The 25,392-nt window shown below is 39.6% G+C and overlaps 2 protein-coding genes across 11 annotated transcripts in view; one reads left to right on the plus strand and one right to left on the minus strand.

Annotated features, from left to right (window-relative positions):
* PBLD (phenazine biosynthesis like protein domain containing) overlaps nt 1–16,586 on the minus strand; it is an 80,664-nt gene extending 64,078 nt beyond the window's left edge. For 2 of the 6 annotated variants that reach the window (XM_075025322.1, XM_075025318.1), the window contains exons 1-8: nt 15,634–16,262; nt 13,203–13,302; nt 9,589–9,687; nt 8,936–9,045; nt 8,742–8,771; nt 8,123–8,211; nt 6,775–6,953; nt 4,996–5,058 (exon numbers count right to left, since the gene is read on the minus strand). In XM_075025322.1, coding sequence (XP_074881423.1) covers nt 4,996–5,058; nt 6,775–6,953; nt 8,123–8,211; nt 8,742–8,771; nt 8,936–9,045; nt 9,589–9,687; nt 13,203–13,302; nt 15,634–15,717 — 754 coding nt within the window. In that variant the 5' untranslated portion in view covers nt 15,718–16,262. Of the gene's footprint in view, nt 1–3,324; nt 4,103–4,995; nt 5,059–6,774; nt 6,954–8,122; nt 8,212–8,741; nt 8,772–8,935; nt 9,046–9,588; nt 9,688–13,202; nt 13,303–15,633; nt 16,263–16,465 lie in introns of those variants that run through there. The other 4 variants (XM_075025323.1, XM_075025324.1, XM_075025319.1 and 1 more) reach the window with 4 other exon arrangements.
* On the plus strand, nt 16,467–24,312 carry HNRNPH3 (heterogeneous nuclear ribonucleoprotein H3). Of its 5 annotated transcripts, none has more exons than XM_075025316.1 (10): nt 16,467–16,669; nt 18,065–18,201; nt 18,730–18,868; nt 19,423–19,610; nt 20,016–20,102; nt 20,450–20,568; nt 21,983–22,118; nt 22,383–22,463; nt 22,548–22,634; nt 22,928–24,312. In XM_075025316.1, exons 2-10 carry the CDS (start codon nt 18,084–18,086, stop codon nt 22,939–22,941), a joined length of 969 nt encoding a protein of 322 aa, XP_074881417.1. In that variant the 5' UTR covers nt 16,467–16,669; nt 18,065–18,083; the 3' UTR covers nt 22,942–24,312. The 5 variants fall into 5 exon arrangements, with proteins under 5 accessions (XP_074881417.1, XP_074881414.1, XP_074881416.1 ...); XM_075025313.1 differs by having other exon boundaries at nt 22,963–24,312; XM_075025315.1 differs by having other exon boundaries at nt 19,423–19,565; nt 22,963–24,312.
* Nucleotides 24,313–25,392: the final 1,080 nt, after the last annotated feature.

The raw sequence follows: 25,392 nt of genomic DNA on the forward strand, positions 1-25,392 counted from the left end.
AATTACAGAACTAAACTTTTACCTAAAGTCTTTAGTCATATGTAGGTTGGACAATAATGTTCACTTAGCATGTTGAGTCTGTAGACTTGTTTCAGTAGTCCGATTTTAGTTGCACAACTACTTAATCAGAAAATGGTCTGGTTCAGAAGGCATTTAGCAAAGGTTTAAGTTTCATATAGTAGTATTGTTTTTGTAAAAGGCTGTAAATGGATGAAGAGGCATTAATGTTCATGGTCTCCTTATTCAATGATCTTCCAACTACTACAGAAATTGTTCAAAGCCAAAGGGCGTGTTTTTCCTCACAAACCCACAATTTTGTAAATTGGGTAGAGATTGTATTCAGATCCCAACAGAGCATAGGATCTCTAACAGATGGCATATATACTGTACGCCTTAAAAAAATTTCTCAGCCACGGATGACAAGAAAGTTCTTTTTTATAACAGGATATTAGATTCTCAGATGAAGCTAACACTCCAAAACAGTGGAAACAGGAGCTATAAAGAGAATGATATTGATACTTTCTGTTCTTTTCCATTTATAGAACCATTGGTTATTGTTTTTAACTTGTCAGAACAACATCCATGTGTGGAGTAATGCCTTCAACTGAATGTTTTGGACTCTTAAAGATCCAGACCATGCCAAATTTGGTCAATTATTATTGCCAAGTGTGGATATGCAGCTAAACTCTCCCACACCCTTGTGACAGCAGATTTAAATAAAAGAGATTATTTTTTTCAAATCTTCAGAGGTTGGTTGAGTTTGGTTTTTTTTCTTTCTTTAAATGTGGAACCAGTGCTGTCTGTTTCATGGCAGGATTACTGAGACTGTTTTGATACTGGTCCATTTTATTTTATTTTTAAAGAAACCTTCAAAGTAGAAGGGAAAAAAAAACCACAAAAGAAAATTTTATGCAAGCTTATATGAAAATAATACTTGATCTTTTCTTTCTCTCACATAGAAGCACTGGTATCTCACACTATGTCTGAAAGTGAACAGACCTGCATGGAACATTTCAGTAAGTAGAGGATTTCATTTAATAGCAGTGTCTCCAGAGACATTCAAGCACCTCTGATGTGCACTCACGTTTTGGATCACAACATTGTTGCACATCCATTCCATGTCTGTATTTACCAGGAATATCTCATACTACATATACATTTTACACATATGTTGTATAAAACCAAGTATGTACATTCTGATCTGTAGAAATAATATATAACAGCTGAATTCACAGTGCCCTCAATTCCTCTGTGATTAACCTAAGACAGAGGGAAGTTTAAGAGTAGGTACAAGGACTGTGAGATTGAGCATGCTGATATCATAGAATCATAGAATCATGCACCCCTGAATTCACAAGGCACCCAGTGGCCTTATACTAATATTTTCCTGTTGTTTTAAGGAGCTTCTTACCACCCTAGATGTACCTAAATGACCGTTGCTTACAGAATTTGAGGAGTAATGGATTTTCTTCATGACATCATCATAATGACATCAACTCAGGAACAAGTGCCACTCTTGTAAAAATACCTATTTTTAGAAATCACTATTATTTTTGCCAAATTCCTAGACCCTACAAACAGACTGATGAAAGAAGCACTTGTTCCTTAACTTAAGTGAAGTTAAGATCTCCAAGACGTTTTTTATTCTAAGAAAGAAGGTAGATAAATCTGATGACTGATGCAAGGAAACACCTCTCCTTTGGCAACAATGTTACACTTGTGCATAAATCTGTTGTGGTCACTCTGTATGTTGAGATTACCTGGGAAAGATGAAAGCTGCGATTACAACTCTGCAAAACTCTTCACTTCATGAGAACTCAAATCAGCAAAAACTTAAATACAGGTAGATTTATTCCACCTGAATAAAGCAAGGACACTGAAAAGTTAGAAGATGAGACAGACTTTGTATTGAAAGAAATCTTGGCAAAATTTGTAAAAGTATAATCCTACAGTTATCAAAGTAATGTCTGGGTTTTGGTTGGGTTTGGTGGGGTTTTTTTATACCAAAACCCTCAAATACTATACACCTGTTCCGTACTGGGAAGGAATCAGAGAACTTAAAGGCAGTAACAAGAACCAGAATTTCCCCACAAATTAATACAGTTGTCCAAAGTAAAGAGGTACAGAAAGACTCCTCTAGCTTCACCTGAGATTAAAAATTGTCCTGGACAAAGCCCTTTTCTTCACAATAATTTGGAAAGTCCTCTATAATCTGTCTGAATATATCAAATTCCTTAAGCATGTTTATAAGTGTTACCTTAGAAATGTGAAAACCATGTGAAGGGCCAGATACAGAGACAGTTGCTAAATATTGCATTTATTTGCAATTATGCAAGTCTGTACAGCTGATATGAGAGATTGTAATTTTTAACATATTGCAGAGACTCTTGAAATGAAAAAAAAAAGGCAAGGACAGATACCAAACTCTGATTTAACACTCAGCTTAAATTCAAGGATATGTATATAGTTTCAGAAAGATCATAAAGTATTTCACCAGACTGGAAAATTCTCTTTGTAGTTGATGGGACTGGTCATTGTTTGACAATTTGGTTTAATAAAAGTAGGAAGAGAATCCAAACACAGGAAAATATGTCTGATACTTCAGCAGAGATGCAGCTGACCTCCACCTGGAGGTCACAATACCCAGAGAGATCTGACAATAGATTTAATGTTCCTCATTTTTATATTATTTCATATCTGATATATTTTGGAACTAACAGATCTTTCATTTTATGCAAGAAAATCTTCATTTATATTTGCAATAAAAGGTATCAGACATTACAGAAGCTACTGCAAAGGTTTCTATAAAGTCAAAAGATGCTCTTATTTATTAATCTTTGGTGAAATGTAATCTTCTTGATTGCCAGCCATCTTTTCCAAATAATGTCACTAGTAATAGAACTCACCCCAGTACTACTTGATTCCCCTCGGTCACGTGCATGTAAGGAAAACTTACTTCTCATAAACACATGTAAAGACCACGTTGATCAGATGTCAAATTAACTTGTTCTATTTAGATATGTTTTATATGATTTCTACCACAAAAAAAAGTTTGAGGACATACATGCATGAAATAGCAAAAAAGCCCCCAAAAACCTATCTTCTGAGAAGATAGGACTTTTTTTTTGTGCTAAACACATTAGAGAAGCTGGTTACAGTATCGACTGCCTTCGCTGCCTGAGATTGTTTCTCTAAAAGAGGAAATAGCACAGTACATACAAAATACATGAAAATGCAAAACGGGTAGGAAGTATCATCTAAAAATACAGACAGAATTTCTGTTTGTTTGTTTACTTAAAGTAGCAGCATTTATAGATGGCACCGAAGAGTTTCAAATTCCACATTAACATCCGAAAATGTCAAAATCTTCTGAGAAACAGCCAGTCCATAAGGGATGCATTACCAAAGACAGTTTCTCCTCTACAGAAACTATGTTAGGATTTTTCCCCCCAACATTATGGAAACTATCACAGATTTGTGTGATGTTAACGCAAATATGAGATCTTCAGAATAGACAGTTAAACCTTCCCTTCAGTCCATGATGGAGAAGGTCTCAGTCATTGTGGATTACCATACTGAGCTATGGAGCACAAACAGATCCTTTAAAGAGCTTATCATTCTCAAGAAAATCAATTTTGGGATTCATTTGACCAAATACGGGACAGCTTATATTCAAGGTAGCTGTTTGTTTGGAAAAGTGTTTTATGGACAAGGGTCCAATCTCTGCTCTAAGCTAAATGTTACCAAAGACTTAATTGTTGTCAGGTGCACAAAAGAATTGTAATCTCCTGCCCTCCACTTAGAGAACCAGCTAGGGACTAGGGTATTTTGTATTGCTTCTGTTGTTCTTCCATCCTCCGGCAAAGCATCAGAAACACGAGAAGCAAACAGACACCCAATGCCTCTTTATCTAGTGTTGCCATGTATTAACAGTTTCTCTCAGTTTTTTCCACCAAGTTCTTCAGTTTCTTGCTTAACAACAAATATGTGATCTAATAAGCATATCTCATTAATTGAAAGAATACAAATTGATCTGTTCTTTAACTTCAGAGGTCCAGCCATCTCAAAGTCCTTTAAGGCTTAACATTTAAAAAGACTGCAACTGCAAATAAAATCACAAACAAATAAAATTTGCCAATGTCCATGTATCTTGTCCTTATTCTTATGTATTTAAGATCAGCCACATTGTTTCTGTTCTTCTAATGTAAGTGACTGTTCTTTTTTATATCCTTCCTTAATATCATGTAAAAGATCACCACCCTGAGGAAAACTGATCTTCACACCTAAACAGACATGTATCAGAAACCAGAAAAAACTACCATAAAGCACATTCTGTACGTAGCATCTGAATGTTAAAAATACATCATCTCTTCTTATCTAGCTATAATAACAGTAGCTATTCTAAATCCTACATTTACTAAAGAAGTCACTGCAGGGATTAATCTGGAATAATTCTCAAGAAAATTTCAAAATCAGGCACAAAACCTATAATTTTTTTCAGTCTCATCTTAACATACATGAAGGGAAAGGAAAACACTGTCCAAATTGTACTGAAAACTACACATAGTGAATGAAAATACCAATACCTTTTCCCAATACCCAAAATGCAAGCCATAAAGACCAAGAAGTAAAGCAAATTCAATCAAAACACAAAACCATCATCATCTGAAGTTCACCAAGCTTCAGTTATGATGAAAGGTCATGAGAACTAAAATCCAAAAGTTGAAATAAAAAACTAACTGCAGAGAGTTACAATCCAGAAACTGACACTTCAAACTCCCTGCAGGCACGATGTGTCATGTTGGTGGGTAGGAAAGAAAGCAATTTCTTAAAGATTACCTCACACATGAAATATTACATAATATTCTATTCATATTGAGAAAACGGATAGGGAGTTGTTGCTACAGTTTGGATTGTAGTAATAACTTTTTCTTTTTTAGTGAGTAGGTTTTATATAAATGGGCAGCTTTGCAAAAAAAAACCAGTTTCTCTTACCAAGCATTTCTTTCTTCCCCAGCTGCTCTGACCAGTAGCTGCTTAAAACAGCATGGGCAGATCCTTAAGAGAAATTGGAAAACAAAGAACAGAATTAAATCAGAACCACTACATTATAGGGCAAGCAAGCCATAAACAAACTAAGTGCCACATGTGTTTAGGGCAAAAGCACCTAAGAGTTTTCACAGCAGACAGAACTTGAGGCTTTATCATTTCATTTATTTATGATAAAGCAGTATTACTTCCTCATCCTCTGGCTTCAATGGAAATTTTGCCTAGGCGAGGGTTTCATGATCAGCCACAATTGGTAGGAATAACAAATAGTACTGATTAAAATACTTGAGCCAAAGTACTGATTTTTTTTACCAAAAGTGAAGTTTCCTAATAATAGAATCTCAAAGTATTAAATTCAAAATATTATTCGTCTAAACATGATGTTATTCAATGAAACATGAACAGCTACCCATCGATAATCTGAAAAGGCTTTTGGATGTTTTTTAGGAATAGGAACAGGTGGATAGAAGTCACTGTGTAAAACAGAAGTATTTCCTCTGCTAACAGTTTTCACAACAAAACCTCAGGTTTTTTTCAGCCTTGAGTGCCAGTAAGTATCAGGATGTAACTCAAGGAGATCTTTAAGGTCTCACCACAGCTTCTGAAAACTAAAAGACCAATTTCTTGTTTCCTGATCGGCAGATGGCTTAAAAACTTAGGATGACTTCTCAGATCCATAGCTAGACATGCTGCTTCAGTCTACATTAGCAGCTAGGGGCAAAGATACTCTGCTGGAAACCCTACTGTGAAGTAACTATAATTATCAGGGCTCAAGGACACCAAGACATGTAGCATTATTAAGAAATCATTACAGAAGAAATATAATCAAAGCCATAACACTGTTAAAAGTATACTTCAGCTACACAATAAAAAGATTTGTTTCTATAAAGGAAAGGACACTCAAAGATGGAAGACAAGCAACAGTGAGTATCAATACTAGTCTTCCCAGAAATCCTAAGGAATGAGCTCTGGAATTAGATATGTCTACCAGACTCTGTCCCTGGCTTTATCAGGAAAGCAGGACTGAAAGCTTAAGAAGTAACTGAAATACATGCCTTGTATTTTCTTGTAAACCTTTCTTTCTGGTAGGAGTGCTGAATAACTAGCACTATTCCAACAAAGACAGTTTTCTCTTTATTTAGCAAAACATTTAATTTTTGACCAATTTCTCAGCTGACTAATAATTAACCTGTGATTAACCAGTACCTAAGCAAAGAAGATCATTCTGCAGCAATCATCATCACACCTAGTGAGTTGAACATCAAAGGAATAGGCAGAGAACTACCCTTCCTGCCCCTAAATATACAACTACCTGAGTTCATATTATTCATAGGCATGAGAATATCCACAATAAGCGTCATGAAACTAGAGATCTCAGCTGAAGCATAAAAAAAAATATAGAAAACCAACAGAAGGGGACATGACCTTCTACTGCAATACTCATTCAATACCAAACTAGTCTCTCACTTTTCTCTAATTGGAATACTTCAGGGAAAAGATCTGAAAAAGACAGAGGAATATCTGGCCTGATGACAACAAGAAGCTGATCTTTTTCTGAATGAGCTGGCATCAGTCACAAAAGTTTTCAGTTTAATGAGAACACTCCTGCTGTCCATATAAAACAGTAATTTGTAAGAAAGACTCTAAAGTACAAAACCAGATTCATGAAGTTTAACAAGAACCTTTTAACTGACCCAAAACAGGAGTCATTTATCACACACACACCTGTAACAGGGTCTTCCAGAATTCCATACCAAGGTGCAAAATATCTGGAGTAAAAATCATGGCCTTTATGTTCTCCACTGGAATTTCCCTTAAGAGTGAGTATGAGTCCTTTCACCTTTCCCGTCTTTTCAGCTGACAAAAAGCGTTGTGCGCTTACTTGCAGTTCTTCCAACACAGACCTTGAATATAATTATAGAATTTTAATAGCCCATATTCTTCATTTTACATGAATTTAAGTACTGAAAAGAAACATAAAACTACAAAATCATCTTCTCTACAATCCCAAAACAGCCATGGTAAAATGTTAGAGGAGACAAAATTCCTAGCATTGTCTTTCCAATGTCATTTGACAGAAGGCTACCCTGAATATAATACACTCTGAGTGAGCAGAGAAAAAAGTTAAAGCCATGCATTTCCTATATATTTCTGAAAACTGAGCATCCTGGAATATTAGCTACAAAAGAGCACACTTTTGTTTCAACATTTTAATCACTGAAAGAAATATTTCATCACTACAGAAGGCAAAGAGTAAGCACTCCACCTTCTTTCAGAGCAAGCAAATAACTAACACCATTCAGATCTTCATGGGATTCTAAAGCACCCTACAACAGTCTCAAGTCTGTGAAGTTGCAGCTACCACCCCACAAAAGAAAGTCTGAAACAGTAAAAACAGTAAGTACCCAGCTGAGGATATTCCTATCTCCCCACTAGCCCCATCTTTAAACATTGCACAGGCCAAACTTCAAGTGAAAATAACAGTAATTTGGCCTGATTAAAGAACTTGTGTTTTGGCAACATATATCCACATCATACTTGACTTAGCAATGAAATTCAGCTCTCCGAGATTAACAAATGCTTTGGAATAATTTGAATTGGAATTTCCTCTATAAAGCTACTTATGATGCTGTTAAGTATGTGTAAGCAGATTAGTCAAATAGGAATCAGAATCCATGGCATTCTGTCAACGTGCCCTGTCTCACTAAGCGGACCTCTACAGCTATGCAACTATTACTCCATCATTTGAGAAGCAAGACTCCTAATTTCCTGCTAGGTTACTGGACCTTTGTTTTTTTTTTTACTCGGATGGGGAAAATACACCATCGTTAAAACCGTTTCCTATGCCTCCTTCTCTTAGAGACAGATTTCAGATTGATCTTATTCAGCTTTGCAGGTTCAATAAGCTCACATTAGAAGATCAAATAACTATTTAACACAGGAGTTTAAATTAGAGTTTTTAATCTTCACCTGTTTTAGAACTAGATAAAAGAGCCTAGTATGTAAAGAACAGAGGTTAAACAAGCAGATTCAATTTCTACATGCTTGATTTAAAAAAAAAAGTATAAGACACCTTTCATAAGCATCACTGAGGCGGACTAGGAGTTTCTTTGTGTCAGGAGAATAACGGAGATCTTGAACAATCATGTCACCAATGGCTGCCTGGTGGAAAAGTTAAAGGAGACATAGAAAAACATCGTCATCCGAATATGAAATATTATTTCCTTAACATTTTTGTAGAACAAGTTCCCTGCTAGAACAGGGCTTACACAAGGTCTTTCATGCAGCCCTCAAGTACATGCAAGCAAGGAAAAGTAAATGCACTAAGTGCACAAACGTATATGGGTAGGTGCTAAGAGCTCTGTATATGTCAACTTGGAAAGATATTCGGGGACCTAGAAGAGTGCAAGGACACTGGATTGCCCTCACATGCATACAATAGGCTGAAAATGCCACTGAAACAAATACTGACACTCCAGTCAATGGTAAAGAGAGACAAAAGTTCAACTGCAGCATTCTGGAGAATTCCATTTCCTGAGCTGCATGATTCAGACCTTTAAAGTTTAGTGTTTTAAGTTCAGGAGTACATCAAGCAATGCCATGTTGCCACTCTTCAGCCATTTTAATATATAAAACTAAGTGTAGCTATTATAAATGCGCTTCTAAGACCACACATAAGGTTCTTTTTTTACCTTTATTAACTCTTCTACTTCCTGAAGTACCTGAAGAAAAAAAAAAACAAAAAACCACCACCAATGTTAAAAAAGGAACATACATATGTATATATCAATTCAACTATATATATGGACAGATAAACTTATATACACATACAAACAAAACCACATACTTTCCTTGAAAGCCTTTAATGAACAAAATTTTGACTGACCTGTGGGTAGGTTAAGTAAAGTGGTAGGTCCAGAACAATATGATCTTCCACTTGTCTGGCTTTTAATTCCCCACTCAGCGTCACAAATGTGAGAACTGAATTTGTGTTTTCTAGAGAGAGAACATTGCAACATTATCAAACATAAGAATTCGAATCTAAATTATTATAGCTCTTACAGTAGCTCAGTATATTCAGAAAAAGTTATGTAGCTAAAATAAAATAACTACAGTAAACCTGTATTCTGAGACAGAATTCCCAACCAATGCAATAAATGATCTGCTGAGGCTAATAAACACAGCAATTGCCAGTGAATCTTTCCTGCACGTTCCAAGAATGAATGGGAGTTTCCTTTTAACAGAAAGGCCTATATTCCCTATTCATCAAATTCTGCTGTATCTCTCCCAGATTACATTTGCGTATTTAGCACTTTTCTTAAACAAAAGTAATAGTAGGGCATCAGAATCCAAGTGTAGGAATCAGACTACAACCTTATAATTACAGAGCAGTTGTAAAACACATTACCTGAGGTATCTCTATATGTGTTCTTGAAATGTTCTGAATATTTAAATTGCCTTTGTTGTAGAAAACAGAGTTCTTCTTAATTAAAGTAAATTTTCTAAAAAGTTATAGTAATAAATAGCTTGTAAGCATACTTTTTATGTGAAACAACACAGCAGCTGCTGCAAGTGTAGCATGACCACAGAGAGGAACTTCACTGGCTGGGGTGAACCATCGGAGTCCAAAGCAGGAACCTTGAAAATAAAGTTTATTTAGCATTATTAAGTGGAAGAAGTCTATTTCTTCACTTTACCTCAAAACTTTATACAGAGTGATGACATTTCAGTTAATCAAAATGCATGTTATAATCAGTCTTGGTCTTAAATGCACTTTCAGGAACTTGTTTTGTACTGATTTTTAGAATAGCTACTGCTTGAGTCAGGTCAACAACAGGAGTCTACTACTAACAGAGGATAGCTACTTTGTTCCAGGGGCAAAGGACCTGCAGAGTAGAAATGCCTGCTTGCCTGGGAACTATGCCTTTGAACCAGAAGCATCCTCGATAAGCTCAGCTGGCATCTTTGAAGTGCTGCTGGGTAGCTAGAAACCAGAGACATGCCAAGATACCATCAGTAAGCACAAAAGCAATAAACTGTAACAGCAACTTATCACCTGAAAAGGTGAAAAATAGTCTGGAAAAAGGGGAAAACATCCCAAGAAAGTAAGAATTGGTAACTGCCACTGGCTGTTCTAACTGAAGAAACAGGAAAGCAGTCTGCAAAAATAAAAATTGGTCTGAGAGAGTAAACATCATCATCTATTGGCCATTCCAGCTGAAAAATATATATTAACAGCATCTATTGGCTTCTTAAAGTGGCGGTGTCCTACGTTCTCTTATATCTCTATGATATAAAAATTATTTAATTTTTTACCCAAAATGGAGTTTCTCTCTCCAAGAACTTTCTGTGGTGCATATCTTTTTCTCTTTCCTAAACAGGTCTCTGCGAACTTTCTACGAGATCACGGACCCTTGCTGGGGGACACATGGCTGACTCCAAACTCCATGACATGGACCGTCTTTGAAGTGAGACTTATTTTACCAGTACCCTTTCTGGGCCCACTTCTGAGCTCAGTTTGGTTTGTCCTTCCACTTCTGGGATGGCTGGGTCCCCTTCTGGGATCTGTTTGTCCTTCTCTCTGGAATCTTATTTAACGTACTTGGTACCATATATCTACATTCATAAGTATATCTACTGTTATATTATTGATAAGTTTGATTATTGACTAGTGATAAGTTTGTAGTAACCTATAATATTATATATATTTATTGCTGCTATTATTGATTCCTGCTATACTATTGATCGCTGATAATAATTTGTAATAGCTTGAGATATACATATATTCACTTTATTAATCATAGGTATACTTGCTAGTAGTGATTTTTGTGGTATTTGTGGTAATCTGTAATAAAGTGGAGAATTTAGAAGATAAAGCCTCCACGTATTATGGAATCCGATGAAGTCATGAAGCACAGATCTCTAGACACCTGCAGGCTGGGTTACCCTTTAGGGGTTAAAGATAGTTTTGTTTGTGTAATGGAATCTGTATCAGAGCTAGATCAGTTACAAATTATTTTGCTTAAACCATCAGTCAAGTCTGGTAAAAGCCTCTCACTAAGCCTTCATATCACTAGAAATTGTATTTCTACTTGTTGTTTAAAAAAACTGGAACCCAAGTGCACTATACGTGGTTTCCTGTAGCTTTTGCAGAGCTCTTGCAACATGGCATTTAAGATAATGCTTATGAAAACACATTTCAAGTGAATCATTACCATACAAACACAACTAAAAGGTGCAAAAGAAACAAACAGTATTTAAAAAGAAAACCAAACAAGCCTTGTCATTGCCCCTGTGAAAAATTAGTGTGTTAAAGTCAGTTCCCTATCTAATGAAAACAAATAGAATCCCAGCAAAACCTAGGGGAAGAAACTAATGGACATGGCAGAGAAGTGCTCTGAGACAGGGCAGACGCAGAACCCAGCTGTGAGCCTGCGCTGTGGTGTTAATGTGCTCCCCCAAGTGGAAATTGTGGCTGAAAGCAGAAGGAAATGGAGTCAGTCAGGACTGACTGGAGACAGACAAGCTCTGCAACGCAGAACACCTGCCTGGATGCTTCAGACATACAGCTGTACTCAAACTGAGAAGGCATTTTGTACTCTCATAAAGTAATGTATCCCTAAAATAATGTAGATTTTTATTAAATTAAATGCACTGATCACAAACTCATACTCCTGCAAAAACATACGCTTTGTCCAGGAGCCCTTACTACAACAATTAATGCTCCAGAGGCAGATGATAGTCTCATAAATGACCTTCCAATGCTCCTGGTCTCCTCCCCCTCCCACCACCCATCAATACACACATGCTCAGGTGTAGCTCAGTGACTACATTCGCTTGAAACAAATGCACGCCTCTTCAGCAGCTGTGTGGGTCTGATGTTACAAACTCTACTCCCATTAATATTGAAAGCACTTTAATGAGAAAGAAGCTGGCATTTTATATGCTGTTGGATATGGATGACTTGAAAATAAATAAGTGTATTAAGCATATTGGCAAGGTGTTAACATGAAAAATTAAAAGTATTATCACTTCTTGATTCAAGTAATTAGACTGTCCCTAAAACAAATTCCAATTTATTAACAATAGGAGTAAGCGATGATAGTGACTACTTTAAGAAAATCCTCTTTAATTACAGAGACTGTACCAAAACCCACTCCTTGAACAAACAATCAAATGATAAAGAACAGTTTCTTTACATACTGTTCTAGGGTCTCTTTCAGACAGCCGATAACCTCAAAGCTGTTTATCTCTCTTTTCCACTATGTTGTATCAGAGTGAGGGCATGCCAACATGGTACCTTAACATGGAGTCTAACTCCAGGCTAGTGGGGTTCCAGCGCCTTGGCTCACGCCACCACACCACTGCAAAGTGAGCAGATTCAGCAAACTGATTCAGCTGAAAACTAATCCACAAAGCGATTTTGACCAGACTCTGTATTTGTCTGATATTTTCTATCTTGTCTAGTGTCTCTCCATTTCCTCCCCCATCATATATACATGCCCTACCAAAGAACACCAGTGAAGTCCCTCCACTCAAACCAATCAAACAAGCAGCCTAATGTGTTTGGTTTGGGCAACTTCAGATTTCCCAGTTTTCTTGGAAAACTGTATTTTCCAGTATTGGCTCCACAGACAGCTTGAGATTTTGTGACAATCTCAAATAATAGCTTACAGTTACCCCAGTGATGATTTCCTGGACAGCCAAGCCAGCTTCTACTCACTTTGCAGTCTTGCGCGTATGAATGGAGACAGAACATGCTTATGCCTCCTGCTCATACAATAAGAAATTATCTCGGAAGGTTATTAGTAGTAATGGAAGTATTAAGTGAAGGATCTTTGCATAGCACTTTTAGACTTTCTATATACAACTTGCTTATTTAGTAAAAGGCACTCAACCAAATGGTCTAATTTATGAATAATGAAGTTTTATATATCGTAAAATGAATTTGATATGCAGCACAAATACTTTAAAGAATCCATGTGCAAAAGGCTTATTATTATTATTATTACCATTATCTTAAGTAAGATACATCACAAGTCCAAGATTTTGCTTTGGCTGTCTTATAAATTAGCACCATTCCTTATAAATGCACCCACAGTGTCTTCCTGTTCCCTTGTAAGAGGTTTTGGTGTGTAAAGAGAACCACTCACTTTTGGTAAAGTCATCTCCAGGGCTCAGTTTTCTGATGAAAGCAGTTTCTGAAAGGTTCATTTCTGTTGCAATTTTTTGGTGCAAAGCTTCATCCAAGTCCTAATGACGAAACAACAAATCCAATTAAAAGCAGGCCAAAAAATGCAGAATCAAACTTTCTGTTAAATAAATGCAGTCATTTCATTTTCTATTACAATAAAACATAGATTCATTTTTAGTTCAAAATACTTTCTGAGAGTAAAAAAACTTTAAGCATAAAATGGGGTAACTAGTTCAACCACTGTGATACATAGGCATTTCTAATTTCTGCCCTGTTAGTTCACAAATTCTTGGAAAACATGGAAAATAAAATCACCAAAAAACCTAAACTCAGTCTTTCCATGAACACAAATCTTTCTTTAAAGTCATGATTAAACTCACACGGAGAAGTCATTATTAACATCATCTAAAAATAACTACAACTCTCTTTTTATAACTCCGAAAAATCCATGCCAGCAAGAGATATGTAGTAATGGCTAGGGCAATGGCCAAGATGGCTGATCAGTGCTTATGGATGTACCCTTGATACTACTCTTTGAACAATGGGAACAATATGCTAAGTCAGTAGAAGCTGAGAGGAGATAAACTGAAAAAACAAAAATGCTGGAGCTCACTACATTCTGCTTTAACTGCCTGCAGATTTAAACCAGCGAACACTGATCCCAGAATACATGAGCTGGAGCGATTGTGTAGAATTTTACTTCACCTGTCTTCCATTGCTCTTTCCCCACAATTATGCTGACTGGCCAGTTCTGAGAATCTCGTCTTTAAAATATTGAAACACAAATGAAACAAAGTAGTGAGTAGACCTGGTCGGGTTCAACATCCGACAGACAAAAATTTGCCCTGCTAACTTTACTTACTTCCCTTAATGACTTTAATCCTTTTCAGCCAATGATCCCATTCTACAGATACGGGACAATTACTGATGGGTAGACCTGTATTTGCAGAGTGAATTCTATACAATGAAACAACATTCTAACTTTTTACAGTAACAAGCATCTCTTTTTAGAAAAATAGTTCTGACTGTCGATTAGATACTAAAAAGATACTAAACCAGAACAAAGACGAATCAAAATGTTATTAAAAATAATAGAACTTTATTGAAATACTGCCATCCTGTGGCACTTCTGAAACACAGAAGGGGCTCGTTTTGCCATTCTTGCATTAGTCCCAATTGTTTTTGTACAGCATCTGCTCAAACTCTGAAGGGAACAGAGAACAGAAATATTGCTCTAGCTGCACCATACTTTCCTGGAGATTAGAATAAAATTATGAAATAGAATCTCTGCTTTAACTGAATCTCAGCTTTAACTTCGACACTAAAGCCTCTAGCCCCAGGTACTGTAGAAAAAAATTTAAAACCTCAGCACTCCAAAGGTGACATGCAAATAAGGTGCCCTCACAATATATTAATGTAATAAAGTAAAATTAATACAAAAATGCAATTAGAAGCTCATAGTTTTAAAGTAAGTTCATTCTGAGAGGGAGTATTTAGATTTTAGGGGGCCAAAAACACCTCTGAAGTGAGATGTTCTCAGTCATAACTTTAGCTGATCTCATAAGCAGGCTATATCGTATGAGATCTAGATAGGCTCAGGAACATCTAGAAAGGATTCATATTGTCAGTACAAGGTACTGCCATTGACTGCTCCACCTATATTTTCATACTTAAAATTTTCATCAAGTGTTACTATCCAAATTATTTAAGGCCTATAAATCTCTAATCCAGTTTAATAATTTTTTTTCAACAGTGTACCGATCAGTACCAACTGTTCAGAACACCTTGATGAGGAGGATGACTACTGTTAATTGCACTAAAACTACTGTGCAACTTTGAAGTAATAAAAACTGGTTGTTTAAACTTGGGTAAAGCTGAACCTGACACACTGACAGTGAAAGACTCAGATCCAGGTCTATACTCCCCCTCTTTCCTTCCATAGAAGGAGAAAAAAAAAAAAAGGAAAAAAACCCCCACATTGAACCCCAAAACTACATTTTAACATTTATTAAAAAACTATCAAATACCGATTCTACATTACTGCATTTCCTTTCAGAGATTTCATTCTGAATCCATTGGCTTAAGTAAGCCATTTCTTTCTGAACTAACTCAGGTAGGAAAAACCCAGTATATTTCTTAAAAAAACCAAACAACTTTAAAAACCCACAACAAATACAAAGCATGTCTTGTATGAAATCGTTCTGATGCAAAAAAAAGGAGTACCCCTGTACCAATGTCTCTGTATTCTGGAGCAACAGCAAACAACGCTTGCACACAGAAATCCTGAGTAAAGGAAGCAAAGTCTAATGTAGAGTTGAGTGCTCCGGTCAAGTACAGAACGGTAAATGCCATTGCAGTCCCTCATAAAAGTTATTTTTTTTAAAACTTACATTTTCAAGCAGACAAACTGCCGCAGGATTTCCAGAAAACGGCTGGTTTGTAAATGCATCAACCGTAAAAACAGGAATTTGCATTGTCGTTTGCGCCTATTTAGTCTTAAGCTCTTTTCTGCAAGGTGCTCTCTAACGCGTTTTATCTCCAAACGATAGCAGGACTCTAAGTTAATGTTTCCTTAGCGGCAGGAGGAGCCAGCGGCCCCCATCGCCTCACTTCCGAGCACGTAAGGGACTCAAGCCTCCTTCCATACCCCCGGAGCTCAGCAGCCGATCGTTCTCAATCCTTTTAAAAAAACATTTTAACCTCCCCTCCTGCATCGCTTGCTACCAGCTCCAGAACGCCCTTCCACCACAGCCCCCGGCCCAGCCTGTCCCTCGCTGAGGCATTTACGGAGGCAGGAGCTGTGCGAGGCTCCCCCTGGATCCGTCCTGCGGCGGGTTTACCACAGCCGCGAGGCCAAGGAGACGCGGGAAGCCATTGCGTGCGCCCATACCGGACTACCTTCCCCATCCTCCCACCCCAGCCTACACCCAGGGAGCCGGACACCCTGAGCGACACACACTCGAGGGCACGACCGGCCGCCACCTCTGTGAGGAGACGCCGCTGTGAAGGAGCGATCGCCGCACATGCGCCAAAGCGCTTGGCGCAGCCCGCCCAGCTCCGAGCCCGCTTGGCGCCAAGCGAACGCGGGCACCGCGTGACCACAGACCCAAGGCGCATGCGCCCCGACACCCCCCCCCCGGGTCACAGCCAGAGTTGTGAAAAGAATAGGCGGGAACTCCCCCCCGACCGTCGCGCCGCGCATGCGCCGTCCCTTCTTCTCACCGGAGGCGCGCATGTGCCGGTACCGCCCAGCCGGGGCTGAGGAGCGCGGCGTGGCTATCGCGATACTTGCGCAGCCGGGACGCCATCCTGCCCATCTTCGTTGCGTAGGTTTCGAGCCCGCCGGCCGGTTAGAAGTGAGGAGGAGCTTCCTTCCCGGCAGAAGCTCCTGCCGGGGCACGTCGAGGGGTGTCCGAGGGTCTCCCGGTGAGTGGAGGGGAGGGGAGGGGAGGCGGGGGAGAGAGAGTGGGCTGAGCGAGCCCCAGCTGGGCCCGCCCGGGGCGCTCTGCGGGCAGGCTGGCGGTAGCAGCGGAGGCTCGGAGAGGCCCCGAGGCGGGCGGGCCCTTGCGGCCGTCGGCGCGGTGTCGGGGCCGGTGCGCGCCTGCGGGGAGCCGCGGGCAGCGGCCCTCCCTGAGGAGGGCGTGGGGGAGGGGGCGGCGCGGCGCTCCTCGGCGGAGCCTCGTTCCCGAGCGCGGCCGCCATTTTGAGTGGTGGAGCCGAGGGCGGCGACGGCCCCAGGAGAGCGGCGAGGGGACTCCCGGCGGAGGGGAGGGGGGGTGGCGGGGGGGTGGCCGAGGTTGCGCGGGCGGAGGCCGGGAGGCAGCTCCTCCGAGGCGGAGAGGTGGTGGCGGGGCGAGGCGGGGAGAGCTGGGCGGGAGCGGGGGAGGCGGGAGGGGGGCGGCCCCGGGGAGGCGCGGTAAATGGCGCCGGGGAGCGGGCGGTGGGTGAGGGCCGCGATTTCGGCGGTAGTCGGCGCCGCGGGTCAGGCGGGAGAGGGGGGAGGCGGGTTCGCTCGGCGCCTGAGGTGAGGAGGGCGGCGATGGCGCTTCCATCGCTGTTGCGGCCGCGGGGCCCATTGTGGGGCGCTCACGGTAAACCACCCCACACACACACACACAGACACGCTCGCACCCCCGGGGCTGAGGGCGGCGCGCACCTGCCGAGGCCCCGGCGCCGAGCGGGTCCGAGCTCCCCTTCCCCGCCGGGGTCTCGGTGCCCGGGCGACACCGACCCCCGCTGCCCCTCAGGCTGGTCCTGCGGTTCCCTTCTCTTGTCCCCGGCCCTTGGAATTCGAGGTAACGCATCGCCCGTGTTTCCGGAAGGGTGGGGAAAAAAAAAACCAAACCAAAACAAAAAAACCCACGCACAAACCCAAACAAAAAACAACTGGGAGCGTGGCCCGTGGCGCTTTGTTTGTAGACAAAGGAAGGCCTTGTGTTTCCACGCAGGAACCGTTGCGTGGTTCCTACCCCTTTTTCAACTGTCATGAAAAAAAAAAAAAACAAACAAACAAAAGCCACCACCAGCACCCAAAACCTTAAAGGGCAGATGTACACTGAATAAATAATGAGCTTTATGTGCTGTGCTTACCCACGTGCTGCCCTCCCTACATGCTGTGTTCCCTGTCAGAGTTTGGGGTGGTTTTAGATGCGTGCATGCTGTAGCTGTGATAAAGTACAATTTTAAAAACGTAACAGAAATAAAGCTCATCGTCTGTAATACTAGTTATCTGAAGAAAAACTGTTGGATTTCTTTTGAGGGGAGGGACTTTGGCATGTATGGAATCTCAAAATCTAATTTTATTTATTTATTTATTTGTAGCGTTTGATTTAAACAAAAGATGGACTGGAGTGGAAAACATAATGGACCAAATGATACAACTAATGATGGAACAGTGGTACGACTTCGAGGCCTGCCATTTGGTTGCAGCAAAGAAGAGATTGTTCAGTTTTTCCAAGGTACCGCTAGTATAATCAAAGTATAGTGACTGAGTTTTCTTGTATCTTTTACACAATGTTTTGCACATTTTAATTTGCAATAGCTGTTAATGGGGTGGATGGGAGGGATTGTGTTAAATTAGTTTATCTTAAGTAAGAATTATGCCCTGTAAATGAAGTACAAATAACCGTAGATGTAGTAAAACACAGTATGTATCTAATTTTGTCGAGGTGGTAAACGTACTATGCATATTGGGATAACCTGAATGTTAGCATTTGGATCAGTTAAATTGCTTGATTGGTAGCTATATTTTCTTCATGTAACTTAGGTGGTTGTATTTTTGCATAGTTTAAACAGAAAAGTATGGCTAAATCCATAAATGTTTAATGAAAGATCATTGGCTTGTATTGTTGGGTGATGGGGGAAACAAGGTGGTTTTCTTTTTCGTTGTTGTTGTTTAGATATGCTTTAAGTATTTGCTGCAGATGGGAATGTTTCAGCCTTTAACACTGTTCCCCTTGATGGGGTTATTTGTCCTTGGGTTAAAGGGTTGGAAATCGTGCCAAATGGGATAACATTGACGCTGGACTACCAGGGGAGAAGCACAGGGGAGGCCTTCGTGCAGTTTGCTTCAAAGGAGATAGCAGAAAATGCTCTGGGGAAACACAAGGAAAGAATAGGGCACAGGTGGGGATGGAGAGTTTGGGATGGCGTTAAATCTTTATTTTTGGGGGTTGTGGGTCAGTAATGCTTTTGGGGGGGTTGGGGACCATTATATGGAAGTGGCTGTTTTTAAGAATTTTTATAACTGATCCTAAGTTAACTTGGGAAATACAGTAGACTTGGGGGGTGGGGGAGACAGTATCGCTCTGGGTAGTTTGCTAAACTCAGAAAATTGTTTCAATCATTCTTGTATAGGGTAATTTGTGATAAATGCTACTATAGCTAGACATTGTTTTTCAACAGTATGTTTCTCATACTGGAAAGACATGTTTTAAGCTTAATATGTACAGCTAGAATTTTCACCTAGTAATTTTTGCCACTGTAAAGTGTTTTCCTTTTTTTTTTTTATACACTTAAGATTCTTACGGTTTTGAGGAGAAACTTAAGTTGTATGGTATCTCTAGTCACTTCTGTTGGATTGTACGTTTAGTTATAGAAAACATAGTATGGCCTTTGATAATATTTGGGCAGCTTATGCATGTATTCTTATTGGTACCTTGAAAATCCTCTTTTATTAGATATATTGAAATCTTCAAAAGTAGTAAGAGCGAAATCAGAGGATTCTGTGACATGCCAAGAAGAATGATGGGACAACAGCGACCTGGACCATATGATAGACCATTAGGAGGAAGAGGGGGTTATTATGGAGCTGGGCGTGGAAGTATGTATGACAGAATGCGTCGAGGAGGTGGTGGATATGACGGTGGTATGTTTATCTAATGAATGGAGGTTCTGTTGTCAGTTTCATGTCTCTGACATCTTTGTCAAGAAATAAAGAAATGGTGGTAGCTGCAGTACCCATTAGGTTTGACACACTTCTCTCAAATTTTTTACTTGTAATGTATCAAAAAATGTGGCTTAGTATTTAAGATTAGTGGAAATGATAAGGAAACTGTATTTTCAGCAGAATTTGATCTCTCACTTGCATGTCTTTTTGCTATATAGAAGGAAATTTACATTTGCACTCTGTTCAGAAATCCAGAATTAACAGTCTGGAGAGGCTGTTTGCAAACTTCTGGGTGCCCAAAGACTGAAAAATTGACTCTTGTGCACTGCTGTGTGAATTTTGAGTAGTAACGTAATCATTCCTTTCTTTCTCTCCATCACACAGGATATGGTGGCTTTGATGATTATGGTGGCTATAATAACTATGGCTATGGAAATGATGGCTATGATGACAGAATGAGGGATGGGAGAGGTAAAAAAAAATTTCTAATAGTTTGTTTAAAAAGATTTTTACATTATTTGAGTTGCAGGATATATAAGTATTTCCAAGACAGAATTGATGGCTTTCTTCATTAGATTATTTTGTGAAGAAAGAATGTTGTTTAAAAAAGGGGGGGAATTGGGGAATCTTGGGAAAAGGTAAATAAGTTGCTTAGGATGTCATCTGGTTAAGTGTTTGGGTTGGTAATGTGGGAAGCGCAAACACCTTGCATTCAGTGGTATAAAGTCAGTGCTTTCAGAAAAACAGTAGTAATGACTTCTGGTTTTTCATGATGATCTTACAGGTGTGTGGTTTTGTCTGTTTGGGTTTTTTAATAGGCATGGGAGGACATGGCTATGGTGGAGCTGGAGATGCAGGGTCAGGTTTCCATGGTGGTGGTCATTTTGTTCACATGAGAGGACTGCCTTTTCGAGCAACAGAAAACGATATTGCTAATGTAAGTACAATGGGAAAAAGGGCTGTCTGATGCCAAGAGTTTGCATGTTCTTGTGTTGCCTATTCCAAACCTGGTTAAAGTTCTCAAACAAGTTATTGGTGGCTCTAACACATCTGCTTACTAAAGTCATGGCCCTTTATGCAAGTTTTACAAAGCTTAGTAGTGAATGAGCTTTTTATAAAGGTGTCTGAGCTAAGGTTATGAAGAAGTCGGCCAAACCATATTTAACATTAATTTCTGCACTCTTTGCTCTTCCATTCCCATACAAGGTGTATTGGAGAGAGAACAGTTGTCGCCATCAGTATCCTCATTTTAAGGCTTTCAGAAGTTTAAGCTTAACTGAAGGTTTTTAGTTTTGTAAAAAAATGATAGCAGATATGAAACTTTGATTGTAGTTTGTATATTTGTTTGTTGACCCGAGACTTATTTTAGGAGGGACAGAGTGGGAAGACTGTAGGGAGCTATATTGCATTGGAGGGGATGGTATCCTGTTACTTGTAAGAGATGAGGGTGGCAGACAAAAGCACATCTGCAGGATTCTGGGGATACATTCTTATGTCAGTATAGATCTGGTGTTTGTTGGGCAAAAAGTTTTCTGGGGATATAAGGCCTGGTTTAAACATAGCCTCTCTACAGGGGGGCACCATCTTTACTAGTTGCACCTATGTGTTATATATGCAGAACTCCATTCTTAAGCTTGTGCTTGTTTTCTTTTTTTGTTTGTTGTTTTTTGTTTTGTTTTTTTTTTTTAAATTGAGCTATATTTTTTTCTGTCGGTTTGATTTTCTTCAGTCTAAAGACCCTCCGAGAACAAGGGCCAAACTTCAGGCTTTGATTCAGAGCATGTTATTGCAAGTTGATGAGTAGTACTTCCGTAGTATACCAAAGGTTCGTTTGCACCCCATACTGTTTGGTAAAAGGGCTGTTAGTCAGAAATGGCACTGTATCTTTGAGTTCTGTAGCAAGGAAGAGCGGTCTGATTGACAGTCAGCTTTTTCTGAATTCCATAAACATGTCCTTGCTTTCAGATATTTATTTGGCTCTGCTTCTTTGAAAACCAAGTAATTATTTTCATTTTCCAGGATGGCATCATATTAGAACTTGTTGCTTAAAGCAATGTGCGTGGGCATGAATTTTTGTTTGTATCTTTGCTTTTAAAGAAGGCTCCTCAAGCTCTGTAGCTGGAGCTCTTTGAGTTGTGTAATAGTAACAGATCATAAGTGTAGATTGACCTAATGGTGAAGGTCCACTATCGCTAAGTAATACTTTGGAAATTAGTAATTAAATTTATGTGGTATGATGCGATGAAATTGATGCAGTGCTCCACTAACAGCTGGGATGAAAAAGAAGTATCTGGCTTGAGTTCTGCATTAATGTAATTTTTTGGGGGGGGGTTGTTTGTTTTTATTCTTAGTTTTTCTCACCATTGAATCCTATAAGAGTTCACATTGATATTGGGGCCGATGGAAGAGCCACAGGAGAGGCAGATGTGGAATTTGTAACACATGAGGATGCAGTAGCTGCCATGTCCAAGGATAAAAATCACATGCGTGAGTGTCGTGTTCACCTGAAGCTTTCATTGACTAGGCTTTAGCAGGGTATATAAGGGTAAACTGAACATAAGGGTTTAAACTGCATTTAAGTTAAGTTGCTGTACAGAACATACACAAATCGGAAGACTTTTTGTCATTTCTCACATTGCAAACTCCCTTTTGTGGGCTTCTGTTACTTGGAAGGTGGGGTTTTTGCTTTGTAGCTCTGCGCTTCTGGTTTCTGAAACAAACTACAAAGTAAGGCTTTTTTGTTTCCTACAGAGCATCGATATATTGAGCTATTCCTGAATTCAACTGCTGGAGGAGGTTCTGGAATGGGAGGCTATGGCAGAGATGGAATGGGTAGGCATCAATTCTAGAGTTAGCGACGCTTTGCCGAGTCCCAACGAGTTCCAAGTTTGTAACGATGTGCTTTCCGCTTTTCAGATCAAGGTTACGGCTCTGTTGGTAGAATGGGAATGGGTAGCAATTACAGTGGCGGATATGGAACTCCTGATGGCTTGGGCGGATATAGTAAGTAAAAGTTCTGTTTTAAATGTATTTCAGGAAAATGTTGCTAACGTCCGTCTTCCGATGGACAATGGGGAAGGGTGGTAGTGGGCTTTGTGGACTGTCTGTGCTGGGAGAAAGGGAAGGAGGGTACTGGTTTAATTTAAAGTGTAAATCAGGTGGGATTTTAAGCATTTTGCTACTGTAGCAAATGCTCGTTTAGAAAAATAGTGCTGAAGTATTGTTGTTTTAGTATAAGTTAAGTCATCTTCAACCAACTGTTGTGTATTACCCATCACATTTTTTCTTTTTTTAAGGTATGTATGCGTGACCTTGTGTCAATTGTTTGCAGGTCGTGGCAGTGGAAATAGTGGAGGATACTATGGGCAAGGCAGTATGGGTGGAGGAGGATGGCGTGGAATGTATTGAAGGATAATAGCCTTGCTTCTACAAAACATCCTGGAAGAAACAGTCTCTGGTCTACTAGACTTTCTTACAAAATTTAATTTCTTTTGTATTTTAAGAACTTTATAATGACTGAAGGAATGTGTTTTCACAATATTATTTGGTAAGCAACAGATTGTGATGGGAAAATCTGTTTTCTGTAGGTTTTATTTGTTGCATACTCTGACTTTAAATAAATTTTTATATTCAAACCACTGATGTTGATACTTTTTATACTAGTTACTCCTAAGGATGTATTACATATTCAAGACTACAGTCGGTTCAAGATGTTGTACTATGGTTCAATAAAGGTGGATGTACTGTAACTCCTATGAACACTGATTCAGTTCTATGTAATCTTGGTGTAGTGGATGAGTTTGAAAAATTCACTTGTTTAAGGGGAAAAAGGTAGATGAATAGCTTAGCTTATTTGGTAACAATCTTTCCTAAACCCTTTTGATAAGTTGTATGTAATAATTTTTCAACACAGCGTAAAGCTGTGGAGGCTAAAAGTCATCGTTCGAGCTTTCTTCTTGTACTGCCACCATCTACTGTCATCTTCAAATGCACAGCTGCATAAACAGGTAGTGCCCAGGGTTTGTGCCTCCACACAACTGAGCAGCAATGTTTATTTCCATGCTCTGCTGTAGCACTAGATGCTGCATTTCACAGGTGTGACCTGCAAATCAAACTAAAACACTAGCACAGCTTTTAGCTAACATGAAATAGGTCAAATACTGGTTCACTTGGAGCTACCCATTTCTTACTTTTTTTTCAAAAACGCTGCTTTTGGGAAGAGTGGGCGAGTTGTAAGCAAGTTACGACTTTTATTCTTTCATTAAATTATTGTATTTAAACATGGTTCAGCTTTTTTTTTGCTACACAGAGCTGATTTGTCTGTATTTGTTGAAAACTTGACAACCCATTATATGGATGAGCTCATTAGAAGCAAAGTATCTCTAAAATAACTCTAAGCCCAGTACTTGTTAAATAACACACAACCCAAACACGTTGATACAACTTTTTGTGCATTTGTGACATGTAAGATATGTAAGAAACTATTGTTTGAAGACACTTAACATACCTGATGTGTAATGAAAAAAGGTATTTATTCTTCTGAGCCAGTGTGATCTCCCAAATTAACTGCTTTGTCCTCAATGCCTCCCTTAAAATGTCAAATGTGATCTTGGGTATTGAAAGTCTGTCACCTGTTTTGCTAGTACTGTGTTATATATGTAATAAATGTCTTATTGTGGGAGAGAGGAGAATGGAGTTTATTTCACTAGAGAGTGTGTTCTTGTGTCAACATGACTGGAAATAAATAATAGCTGAAAGGGTCATTGGCATAGGAAACTTTCCAAGTACTGGAATGTTTGTGGCTAGGAAGGGGAGGGCAGATGAGATCTAACACCATTGATCTCACAGGGCTTTGTTCTGACTCCATGCTCTTAAAAACTAGGGGGTTCTTGGTCTCTTGAAAAAGCTTACATGTTTCATAAAACTCAGATGGCAGAGGTCAGGACAAGAGTTAATCCAGTTGCTGGAAAAAACACCTTACAGTAAATAATACTGCAGAGGACATCTACACATAATGGAAGCATGTGTTTTCTATCAGCATAGCAGTATCTATAAAACACTGTCAGCTCTGTACCATTTCCTCACACTTTTCCATTTTATGAGAGGGAACACTAACACCTGTTTAAGACTTACTTGCCTCCTGAGAGCAGGCGGGGAGTTATGCTTTGGGCTATTCTTTATAACCGAGCAATCTGCAAAAAGTGCACTGAACTCGAGTCTTGACAAATGAAATTCCACTGTGCTGGACAGTGAATCCCTTCAGGCTGTCCTGTCCCTTCCGCGGTGATACTTCACCCTGTAACAAGAGCAGCATTCAGCATCGAGCCTTTCATGTCACTTCAGCAGCATTTAAATTGCAGAAGAATTGTTTCTGAGAAGAAAACCTATGAAAAAAGACGCTCGCTCAGCCAGAAGTGTTAACCACTGTACACAAAGTTGCATTTGCCTGCAGAGAACCGCTGATGGGAGCAGTTGGGCGATGAACACTGGGAATTGGCTGTTTTTTCCCCTTTGCTTTTGGAGAAGCAGGCGCACACACGGTAAGTGAGCCGCCTTTACAAGAAGGTGGGCGCAGCTCGTATGATCCCTGTCTGTGCGGGAGGAGGAGCATATTTTTCTCTTGCTCACTTGCTAATGGCCCCAGTTCATTAAGTCAGAAGTCATTTCCAAGAAGAATACAAACTAGGCTGCTCTGATCCTGCGGGAACAGTTACCATTTGATGAACAGAATAGGTACCCCACAGACCTTCCTATGCTTGAT

Source organism: Buteo buteo, chromosome 4 (genome assembly GCF_964188355.1).
Source record: "Buteo buteo chromosome 4, bButBut1.hap1.1, whole genome shotgun sequence".
Classification (NCBI taxonomy): domain Eukaryota; kingdom Metazoa; phylum Chordata; class Aves; order Accipitriformes; family Accipitridae; genus Buteo; species Buteo buteo.